We start from the raw sequence: 12,396 nt of genomic DNA, 5'->3' as shown, positions 1-12,396 counted from the left end.
TGTGCCACCCATTTTTCTACAGGGGAGAGAGAGCATGTTAGCCATCAAAAGCTGCAAACTCCAGACAGAGCTAGCCACGTTATCACTGAGAACTGGTTTCTCCCTTCTTGTATACATTTGGATGATACAGTGACAGTAGTCATTATACTGTAGTACTATACCAGTATCTCTCAACCTTGGCAACTTTAAGATGTGTGGACTTCAGCTCCCAGAATTCCCCAGCTAGCGTGGGAAATGGCTGGCTAAGGAATTCTGAGAGTTGAAGTCCACACATCTTAAAGTTGCCAAGATTGAGAAACACTGTACTATACACTCAAGCTAAGTTGCATTGAAAACTTTGGTCGATGATTGCAGACTCGCTGGTTGATGCCTTTGGGCGTTTTGTTCCTCCATCTCTCAGGCATCAATTGGGTTGCCTGCGGGAGGCCGGAAGAGATGGCGTGGAGTACCTCCTCCGCCGCCGCTTTGCTTTCGCGGGGGAAGAAACCGGAAGTGGATGTTGAGGAGGGAGCGCATCCAAGCTGGGTCAAGTGCTGCCTTAGACGGGCGTCTTGTCTCCCTTTGGCCACCCCTCTTCGGATGGTGTTGCTTCTTGCTGAGCGGAGCGCAAGAGACCCGTGGCGGGACGCGGAGAGAGCCTGCTTGAACCTACCGAGAGGGCGGGTGAGAGGCGGCGAACAAAGCGATTCTTTTCGTTCGCGGAGGGGAGGGAGCGCTGGGTCCTCTGGCCGGCAGGGGGGGTGCTTTCCGTGACTTCGCTTTATGGGGTTCAGCCGGTCTCCAATAATCCCTTTTTATCGTGGTTATTTTACATACAAGGGGCCACATACAAGGGGCCAATACGATATAATATATCGTATTATTGGTTATTTAACTCGTTCCTTTGCCGTCCCGAATTTTGTCCCATCTTTTCAACTGCGGGGTGTGTAGCATTTCTGCAAACCAGATTTGGGGGTGGGTGAGTTAACATTCGGATCCTGCAAGGTACATCGAGACTCTTGAGGGGGAAAGATGGCAGAAGGTGTTGCTCCCCGCGAAGGAACGCCATAGTCCCTTGCCTCGTGGTTTGCGGGCAGGTTTGCGGGCAAAGGAAGCATCCAAAAAGCTTCTACTGAGATGAACAATTGCAGGACAGGATTGTCACACCTTTAGAAGCTGTGCAGCGGAGAGAACTTTTGCTCGGTTTGGGATTTTTCACCCTTGTATGCTGAGGTGCACTTGCTGACATACTTCCCTAAAGTTGTTTTGAAAGGTGTAGAACCCTCATCTTTGGCAACTAGATAATGAATGAAAGAACATTTTTATTACGGTCACTGACCAGAATGGCAGCAAGATAAATTGCTCCTATCTACTTTGAGTCTTACACCTTTGAAACCAAGAGGGAGTGATGCACACCACATTTTCCAGTTTTCAGCTTCTGTTGGGATAGATTTGTAGAGGCACTCTGATTTAAAACAGGGAACTACAATTGCATGAGGTTGAAGGTATTGAGACAATTTTAGATTACATGATTGATTGCACCCACATTCAAGTGAAATATATAAGATGAATGAATTTTCCATTTTAAATAGATACCTGGATACATTAAAGCTAGGGTCCTGTTAACCCTGATTTAGAAAGATGGCACTGGAGTCCTTCCTGAAACAAAACTCCCTGCAACCCTTTTGGTGAACATTCTTTTTTAGAAAAGGAAATTGATTTTTCATCTGATAGCCTTAGTGATATTAGCTGGAATAGCTGACTTTCAGCACTGTTAGTCCTGTTATTTTTGTCTCCCCCCCTTCCCTTTTGAACACTTCGCTTAATTCATATGGGTGAGTTAATGCAGAATATTACTTTGCAATATTTTTTGGAAATCTTTGCTTTTGTGTAACAGATTTTATTTAGCATGGACTCTTAAGTTTGGAACATGCTAAATCTACGTTTAAAGTATTTTGTTCTTCAAAACAATGTTGTACTTATCTCTAGGAAATAACAAGCACTTTTAACAATTGTTAAAGAAATACCAGAATCTATTAAAATGTGGAAACTACTATAGTGTACTCTACAGTTATTAAGACTAACTTAGATGTTGCCCATCTCACAACTATATTTTATACTTTAAGGGGAAAAAAATATTTCTTCCCAGCAACTCAAAACCCAGTTTAAGTGTTACAATATTTTTATTCTTAAAGCCAAATTTATCTTCTGGATAAGAGTATACCTCAAATACCTGGATCAGTTTTTATTAATTATATGGCTTTATTGAATATCCAACACACATTGTTGAGTTAATAGATGAATAGTTTTCTGAGCTGATCTTAAAATTAATAATAAAGCCTTTTCTTAAAAATTGAGCATATAACAATGCTAACTCTGCTTGCGTGACACAGTAAACTACGGTTAACCCAGTTCTAGGTTTGTACAACGCTGCAGACCATGAACTAAAGTTGAATGTAGTTAGCTAATTTGCAGTTCAGTGTATAGTGCCAACACAGCCATAAATTTAGCTTGGCTTAGTCAGTGGCAGCTTGTACCATCGACAGAATAATTTTTATTAATCCTTATATTTTTGGTAATCTACTGTTATAGGTATTCAGTTAATCAGAGGTTAACATGGGATTTGTAGCTGGAGTTCTTTACTACTGTATCCTGTGAGAGTGTCTGAGAGCTGATAATACATAGATAGAGTTTACTTTTATTTTAATACTCTATTTATATTCTGCTTTTCCAGGAGCTGTTTCCCATAGGAAGGAAAGTCTCCTTTCATTTATCCACACAGCCACAGCAATCCTGTGTTGTAGGATGAACTAAAAGTTATTGATCGTCCAAAGTCATTCCATAGTTACATGGCATTTGAATTTGGGTTGTCTTGTTCCAAGTTCCATTTTTATACCTCACTGGTGATTAGGTTTGCTTGTTAAGGCCTCAAAATTAATGTAACATTAAAGTGGCTGCTTTAGCTGAGAAAAACATATACTATTGTTTTAAAGTATTACTTGATAAACCAGTTAAGATCAGGAAACTAAATTGATTAAAAACCCAATGAAATTGATAGCCTTCTATTATAATGGTGCTAGCATTTATGAAGGAAAAACAACTCCTTATGGCCACATGACTTTAAAAATAATTTTGGATTAAGTACTATGGAAATTCTATCTGAACCTGGTTCTTTCAACTTAGGTTAAAATTATTCCTGTTTGTCCACATGGGTTAAAGGTGACATGATTTGAAGAATCTTTGCTGACAATTAATTAGGACTGCATCTGACTTTTTCAGGATGAGAGGCTGCTTGGGAATCATAAGTATGTTTAACTTCCAATTTCTAGATGTGATGAAGGGACAAATAAGTAGAAAGTGACTTTTATATTTTCTTAATAGACTGTCTTAGAGTTGCATTTGCTTCCATGCTCTGCCTCTCTAGAGATGCTTTTTCAGAGTTGAAACACATCTGTTCTCTTAACTCCTTGACTCATTTTATAAGGGGGAAATGCTTGTAATCATTAGCTCAAATCTAAAAAAGTTTAAAAATCAGCTCATCAGATCTCTCTCATTTTTCTTTTGACCAACACATACCAAATTTATGGCCAATCCTTGCCAATTTTATGGCATTCATTGGTCACTAGATACTGATCACAACTAGTCCCCACAAATTTGCAAAAATTCAGTACAGTATTGTGTATAAGTGTTTCTTTCATCATAGGAACTCTTAGGGAAGTGTGTTATCAGTGCACTGTTTCAGAAGCATTGCTGTGGATAGAAGTGGAATGAATAAGAGACTGTTTAAATATGCTGTAGCACTGGAGTAGAGAGGGATGTTTAAGAATATAAGAATTGCCACTGTGAATAAGACTTAAGAGACATTTAGCCTAGTGCTCAGTGTCTGACACCAATCGGCTAGATTTCCCTAGAAAGCTTACAAGCAGGGTCTGATAGTGGTTGCCATCACTTTATCCTCTGACAGTGGTTGTCATCTCTGTTTATCCTACAGTAAGGTACTGCTCAGTATATGGAATCTGTGGCCATGTTCGCATGATATGCTAACTCACGGTTAAATGATCCATAGTTTACTGAATTAACCCACAATGTGTTAAACCCAAAACTAACTGCTTTGGCTGGGTTCCCAAAACACATTGATCCACAAAGAAGCCAACCAAATTTTAGTTAGTATATTACAGGCCATGTCTGGCTGTCAAGGCTGCTAGACACTGTTAAATTTATGGAAGTTAGAGGGAGTTAAAATTACAATAATGAATTATGTGAGCTGTATGTTATACCCAGTAGTACATTTTTTTCATCCTGACCTTGTCACTTAGATGAAGAAAGAGGAAATATGGATTATTTGCCTGCTGTGAGAAGTGAGCACGTATAAATGAACAGCTACACAGATAGTTCTATTGTTAGATGCTTGTGATGTAAATTGATGGAATCTCTGGTTAAAGGTGCAAAGTGTCAATATTGGATTAATGACTCCTGAATTAAATTATTTTATCTTTTAAAATACAAAATCAGTGGAACAAGTGGTTTTAATTAAATGCTACCTGGGTTAACTGGCATATGCAGAATTGCATGTTTGGAATATAATATACTCTTATATGTGGTATTTATGCTATGATCATGGGCTCTGATTAAGAGTGTACAGTGCTTTGGGTTTGATTCCGGAAAGGTGCTTCAGAATGTGTGTAGGCAGTGCGCGAATGTAACGGCCTATTTGCAATTCTTTAAAGCAGCTGCCTCTTTTCCCAGGATCACATGACAGCTATAGGGAACAGCTGAATAATTCTGGGTGCTTTCAAGACAGGTCCTACATTTGTGCTCTGAAGTACTTTTTTAGAATTGAGTAAGTGTTGTGTAGCCAAATACTAGCTTTGGTTTGTTGTTGGGAAAAATCTGGACAAGTTACCTGGATATGAACTGGAAAAATTGCTGTGTTCAAAAGCTGCTTTAGCTATTTTTTTCCACATTTTAGTCAGGTTCCAAAGCCAAGCCTTTGTGTTACTTGCTGAAGATCAAATGTGTAAAGGAATGTTGAGCTGATCTTGGGAATGGAGAAGGAGCGAGTGAGCCGATAAGTGGGGGCTTTCAGAAAGGATTACTCAGTCTTGAGGAACAGGAAAGTGTAACTGCCTCAATTTTGTTTGGCATAAGATAGGGCAGAGAGGCTTTCAAGGTTTTTTTATTGTACTCTCCAACAATAAAGAACATTTCCTTGGAATCCCTGCTGTGACTGTTTTGACCTTGCCTATCTTGAGGGGCTGACAGAATATGACCCTGACTGCCCTGCTAGCACTTGTGATGATGGAAAACTCTATAGTTGTTATTCTCTGGAAAAGAAAGGAATGGAGTTTTTTGGAAATGTTGTTATTTTTGAGTTGAATTGTTATTACTTTTTATTTATAACCCATCTTTCTGCCTACACTGTTGTTCCGGATGCTTCATAACATTCTTACAGAATTAGCCCATTTTGTGAGATTTTTTTGCTCATACTACTACTCTCTGAACCAGTTTTGTTTTTCCATTGCCAAATGTTAACCTTTTACTTCCTTAGTTCATACTTCTGAACATGATACATGAATGAAGCCTAATGAATGATGAAATGAAATCTAATGAATGATGAAATCTAATCTACTTGTTCATGATTGTGTAAGAACTAGATCCAGGAAAGAAGTCTCTGTAAATGTTGAGAATCTAGCTTATTTTCAAAATGCTGCTGGGATTAAATAGTCAGGTGGCATCAAAACATGCTTGACTCTTGGCATCTGCATGAACAAATGCTCACCATCTTGACCTGCCTTTAGCAATAATTCATAGCTTTTCAAAGGACATTGTCTTTCCCTTTTTCTATTTCTCTCTACAGTACCAGGCAAAATTATTTTTTCTAGTCTATCCACTACTTGGTTTGGGAGTTTTTGCTTGCTGATGATCACCTCATGAAAAGGGATTTTACACTGCAAAATAGGACCACCCTGAAGCAATTGTCCATCAATTGTTTCCACTAGCATAGGTCTCTCTAATAACCACGCGGGCAATTCATACTGAAACATGTCTTCTCATCTGTGAAATTGGCTATTGCACCAGTCTCAAAAAGCAGAGAAGTATGAGTTGAAATCCACCTGTCTTAAAGTTGCCAAGGTTGAAAAACACTGTACTACAGTATAAACAATTTTATTGTGCCCATATTACTTACTCCCTTCGCACCAGAGAAAAGATAACAGTCTGGTTTCTATTATCTCTCTCTTCTCCGCCAGGGTAATCAGGAGGTTGCTCGCTCCTTTTTATGTTTCTATGCCATGTACATATCATTAACCCTACACATTTGTTTTCGTGATACATAAAAGGAAGCATGTAATGCTCTGCCTGTATTGGTTTGTTCCCTTTTGATAGGAAGTTGGAATAGATTGCCTGAATTCATGCTTATGATACTGCAGATTCATAATAGCCAAATATCCCTGGACTTTCATGTCTGTGGCTTTGAGGAGTTTCTAAAATTTGAATGATGATCTGTCTTTTATTGGAGTAAACAAGTCAAATATTAAATGTGCATGTTCATTTTTCTTAGGATACATGAAATGGCCACAGATGACAAAACATTCCCTACGTTGGAATCTGTGAATGATTTGCCCTACTCTCCTGGCAGCCCATCTCACCTTACACACTTCAAACCTTTGACTCCTGACCAGGATGAACCTCCATTTAAATCTGCATACAGTTCCTTTGTAAATCTTTTTCGTTTCACTAAAGGTATGTGCAAATTGTCTTTCATGTTTTCATTTCTTCCTTATGAAAGAGGGCATACAGTCACTTGTGATTCTGAATCAGCCTCCCTCTACTTGGTGAATTCCAGAGGTGTTGAAATACTACTAGTGCATGAGTCCAAGACTTCTGTGCTCCTCTTTCCTTCCTCTTCCCCTGGAGGAAGAGGTTGGGGTATTTTTGTTCCACTTTCAATTCACATGGCTTCTTCTGAAGCCTGAAAGTGTGCAGAATGAGGTTAACATCACATCAATCGCAATTATATTGAAATTAGCCGACTTCAGACTGATGGTTTTGCTTGAGTGCATGATGCTAAGTCTGACGTGTGGTGTCTTGACAGTGTAGTGATAACAGCAAGCTGATGCTGATCTTTTTCTCCCCCCTCCCTCTTTTTATTTTTTGTGTACTAAATTAATATATACATAGATCAAGTACTGCATGACATGGACACTTTGTGCCTGTGTTTTCTAATTTCCAGGTTTCAGGCCTCATTGAAAGTGTTGATTCTGAATTCCTTCATGGGTTGTAAACATGAAGTATCAGCTCTTTCCACATATATAAAACCAGTCCTTGAGATCATTATCTGAGGCTCTTTGGGAAATTTGTCTACCAAATGTGGTATGGCAATACGTGGCAGGGCTTCTCTGCAGTGGCTTTTTGATTGTTGAACAACTTGTCAAGTAAACAACTGTATAATTTCCCAAGTCTCCTAAATTATATTGTGATTCTAATGTTATTTTTGCTTGGTATCCCATTATTTTCCTCTGCCATACATTAATTTTGATTGTCTGGCTGAGATATATTTGAGTTTGGAGGAAGAAATACCACCATTTAGCTTGCTCATTCTCTCACTTAGTCCATAGTCCCTCCGGTGGGAGGAGATGGGCAATGACAAATTTGATAAATAACATAGAACCGCTTATGACTCTTCCAGCACCCCTTTTTCAGTCTCTGAAGCTCTTTGAAGTAGGACTAAATGTTTTGATCCTTTCTCTGGGGACGGTTTGTGATGTTTGAATGAGCAAAATGAATGGTTTAAAACTTGAAGAGGTTTAATGCACCCATTTTACCCCTTTAAGACTTGTGAAAACTACCTCAAAATCAGGTACGTTTTTCCCATGAGGGGGGCTTAAGAGCAAAACATGTATCTTAAATCCTTGCAGGTCTTAAAATATCTGTTCTTATTTTTTAAACCCCGTCAAACCAGCTGGAGAGTAAACTTTGGCCTTTGCGGCATGATAAAAAAAATATAGACCAGTATATAAGAGGTCAAAGGCAGCAAGGACTTTAATGAGAAATTCAAGAGGACCTGGTATCTTCAGACTAGTAGAAAAATATAGCTGTTTTTCACAGTCTACTATTTGCCCTTTCTAGATGATGGACGACTTGCACCCTCTGTGGAGAGAACAGAGATTGGGCAGGGGGATCATCAGACACTGAATGCAAATTGGTCAAACCCAGAGCACTCCTCAAGATCGCAGTCGTTGAGGTCATCCCCCGCGGCTTACAAAAAAACACAGCCTTCTGGGGAGCTGCAGCGACGATCTTCTACATCATTAGGTAAGAGATCTGAGTTTGAGAAGCCTTTTTTTTATTTTTACTTTTATCTGCCTTCAAAATTTTCCAAGCATTCAGTTTTAGAGGTGCTCTTCAGGAGGCCTACAATTCAGTACTTGAAGAATATCTATTTTTAAACTCGGTAGAAGAGAATTGTTAGTTGAGAAACTACCTAACTAACGTACAGGGAAGCTTGCATATATTTCCTGATTAATTTTGTTATGCTGCATGATTTTTATAATGTGACAAAATTGGCATTGGGTTTGGGATGAGGGTAATATACATACAGGGACAAATAGGGACAATGCCTGTGGGAGTGTCCATACTCATTCAAATCAATGACCTTGACTACCTCTCCTTACTGCATAACAGAAGCTGGTCCTATTGATGTGCAGTTATTAGAATGCCTAAATATGTGTGCTGGTTAGTAAATAAAAGTAACAATGTGTGTGATTTATATATAGGGTGCCATTTTGATTTTAAATAAAAGTTCATAGTTCCAATTGTATACATGGGAATGTTGCCAATGTAATCTAAGACCATTAATAATTAAAATGTTATGTAACTGTGTAAGTGACTGATTTATAAGTAGCTCTGATGCACAGTGTTTGGTTTCTGATACTGCTTCCATTATATATAAAAGAATCTTAAATGTACAACACTCCACTGGCACTTTAAGGAAGAAAAAGCAGCACTGGTTTAAGGAGATTCAAATAATTCCCATGTTTAAAGTCCAAACAGTTCTTTGAACTGAACAATTTCATTTTGAGTGAGAGACCACTAATTTACATTATGTCCCATGGTTGCATTTAAGGCAGTTAACATGAATAAAAGTAAAATTAAAAAAAAAACCAGTTCAAAACATACTTAAAAGCACAGAGCTTTCCCCATCTGAAAAATCAAACTGTCTTAGCTTTCAAAGTCTTACCTGAGTAAGAATGTACTTTCCTTGCCAATGGAAGCAAAACTGATCGGGAGCTAGCCCAGTCTCCTCCCTGGCAAGGGGGCAACCCCTGGTCTTTTTTTTCTCCAATCAGACATGTATCCCCTCGTGCATGGTGATGACAATTCAGTTCAAATACCAGGATGGCTTCATATAGATTTTAAACAGCATGGGGAGTAAAACACTCTGTAAGACAAATGCCAGAATAATAATCTCTAAGCAATGCCTTCTGGAATGCTCTCCAATTCATTTGGAAGCCTGAAGAATGTCAACAAGGTTGTGCATGTTTCCTCCCTCTTTCATCCCACAGGATGGCCAAACAGTTCCCCAAACCTGGCCCTAAAGCTGTGATGAAATAGATTTTGAAAATGAAGCTTAGCCAATTTTTCTGGAGTTTGTAGGCAGCCGCTCTGCCATCTCCTCCTGGAAGAGGAAGTTAAGAGCCGCTCGTTGTCTACCACTTCATGGTCAGGGGTTGTTTTTTTGAGAACAGATTATTGTTCCTTTCATGACTGGAGTTCCACTTCCTCTCTAACAGAGGAATTAATTACCTCTGCAGTTAGCCATCCTGCCTTATTAGCATTAACAAACTAAGCAGGGTAGTGGTCTGGAATACACATGATGGACTGAATTTGTCCAAGGACTTTGTAGCCTTTGGGGTCTATAATTGGAATTCATTGAATACAGTTGGACAACATTGTTGCTTTGATACCTGTACAAATATACTTGTAATAACAGTGGAGCTCAAGGAAGCCAATTCAGGTGACTTTATCCTCAAAGTATCTTGCAAATGTATTACAGCGGTGGAGATGGGAGGTTCCTTCTTTCTTTCTGTTATTTATCACAAATTAAGCTGATAATGAGCTAGTGCCTATTTTCATTTAGATTTCACATGAGTCTTCTTCCACTTGTATTCTAGACATTCTTCTGATGGTTTCAGTGGCTTAGTTCCAAGATACACCAAGGAGCTAGTTTCTCTGGGGTTAGCAGAAAAAATTATTTCAGGACCATCCTGTCATGGGTTAGATAAATTCTACATTTGGGCCAATCAGGACTTGGAGAAGTACACCAGCCATACCAACTGGAAAACGTTCCAAGCTTCTCTGAAAAGCATTAATATACATAACCACTAAGGATGGTTTGTTCTGTTAAGTCCCTAATCTTGTAAAAGATCACATGGACATCACCATGCAGTTTTCTTGGCAACAGTATGGAAATGTTGGTAGTCATCTTCTGGGATTTTTTTTTTGACTTCCCACTTAGCCTGCAGCACTTTGAATCTTCAGTGGTCTTCCATGAAAGTACTAAACAGGTCCAATCCTCTTAGCTCCTAAGCCCAGGCAAGGAGGATAATGTGTAGAAGCAGTTACGTGCAGTAGAAACATGTGAGATGCTCTGAGCAAAAATGTACAAGAACAGTCCTGCACTGAACAGTAGGTTATATGGATAAAATTGGGTGAGTTAAATTGAGCTAAAAGCACTTCTAATGATCTGTCTCTGATAAAAGTGATTGTTTCATTGGGCAAAGTGGTTGTTTGATTGTTTCAGCTACCTTATCAACTGGTCTGTGAAGCTTAGTTTTTATACCAGATATTGTGGCAGTTTCAAAACAATCACAGTAGCTGTTAGGTTTTCCATTTGTATAAGGGATTATTATGAACATTAATTGCCTGAAGCATTTCTTTTACTCTAATGAACTTATCTTTGGCAAATTTTAGTCCATGTGCTATAGAGAGATGTCATCAGTGATAAACTGAGTTCATACAATGTAATAAGTCATTGTTTTAACTCTGATTTGCTGAACATGCTGAACATTTTATGTGGCTTAATTCACATAAAATGCAAAGCCGTAAACCATTATTTACAAATCACAGTGGTACAGTTCACATATTGTACTAAGCCCAAACCATATAGACCTCATTATGGTTTTATCCATTCCACTAGATCTGGCAGGGTGGGCATGTTCCAAGTCCCCTCAGTGAAACAGTGTGGCCTGCAGGGCCTCAGAAATGTGCCTTCTCTGTCATGACACCTGTTTATGGAACAGCCTGCCCCCAGAGATGCAGATGGTCCTGACTCTTTTAGCCCTCAGGAAAGCGGTGAAGATTCGGCTTTTTCCCCAGGCACTGGGATCATGATGTTGGTGGAACTGGCATGGTGTAGTTGATTGATGGATGCAAATTTACTGGGGCCTCAATATTGTTTTGTTTTTTTCAAATGGTTTTGCTCACCTCCCAAAATTCCTAGTTCCTTCTAGTAGATGGGTGGCCATATAAGTTTGTTAAATAAATAAAATGTAGTTCTGAAAGCTTTTGCTTAATATGCATGCTTCTGTTGCCATTTGATAAATGTTTCTAGAAAAAATAAAGGGTACTCGTGCTGTTTAATATTCAAGCTTTTGTGCAGGGGGCTCTACAGGACATGCTCTGTCATGTGCATTCTGATTTTAGCAGATTTATAAGAGATTTCATAAGCTCTCAGTGTGGACTTTGTGCTCTACGTTTTGGGAAGAAGTCACATTCCTTCCTAGTTTGTCAGTTCATAGTGAAAAAAGGTTGCATATGTGCAACCTGATGATCTGCAAACATGCACTTTTTTTTTTGCTTCCAGATTCCTCTCTATTGGAGATCTGAATATACAATATGATTGCAGAGTCAGCATTAACTGGATTGCTAGCCCTATATAAATGTTGTGCTATGTAAAAGGAAAGATAGTATGGGAAGTGGTAGCTGCAATAAGTTAATCTTTCTAAATTGGGGGTAAAAAACACTAGAAACAGTCAACCCTTTTTTGCTTCTTTCCATTCCCCCCCCCACTATTATCTATAAAGCAAAATAATATATACTGCTGGTGTTTTAACATGTCTCTGAAAGGCAGCTGACTTTAATTCTAAGAAACAATAAGGGTTTTAAGATACAGCTTCAAATTTGTCAGTCCCCCCCCCCCCATGTTTGTAATGCAGAAGGGCTCTTAAAAATAGGCACTTAATTTCCTTTGTAGGTTGCATTCAGAAATAAAGTTTTTATACATTTCGGAGTGCTGCACCTATAGAGAATTCAAAGAAGAAGTGCTATAGAAGAGCGTGACAGAGATTTGGAACATAATGAGCTTGAAAAACTGAGAAGCATTTAGTGGTGTTTGCAAAGATTGAGTTCTTACATTGC

The 12,396-nt window shown here is 38.8% G+C and overlaps 1 protein-coding gene across 2 annotated transcripts in view; it reads left to right on the top strand.

The window, feature by feature from the left end:
- Window positions 1–6,543: 6,543 nt before the first annotated feature.
- Window positions 6,544–12,396, top strand: part of PIKFYVE (phosphoinositide kinase, FYVE-type zinc finger containing) — an 89,808-nt gene continuing 83,955 nt past the window's right edge. For both annotated transcript variants that reach the window (XM_063317932.1, XM_063317931.1), the window contains exons 1-2: window positions 6,544–6,720; window positions 8,107–8,292. In XM_063317932.1, coding sequence (XP_063174002.1) covers window positions 6,549–6,720; window positions 8,107–8,292 — 358 coding nt within the window. In that variant the 5' untranslated portion in view covers window positions 6,544–6,548. The remainder of the gene's footprint in view (window positions 6,721–8,106; window positions 8,293–12,396) is intronic.

The sequence above is a fragment of the Candoia aspera genome, chromosome 1 (genome assembly GCF_035149785.1).
Source record: "Candoia aspera isolate rCanAsp1 chromosome 1, rCanAsp1.hap2, whole genome shotgun sequence".
NCBI classification, from domain to species: Eukaryota; Metazoa; Chordata; class Lepidosauria; order Squamata; family Boidae; genus Candoia; species Candoia aspera.
The sequence above is the reverse complement of the archived record's forward strand: the minus strand, read 5'-3'. Positions and strand labels throughout refer to the sequence as shown.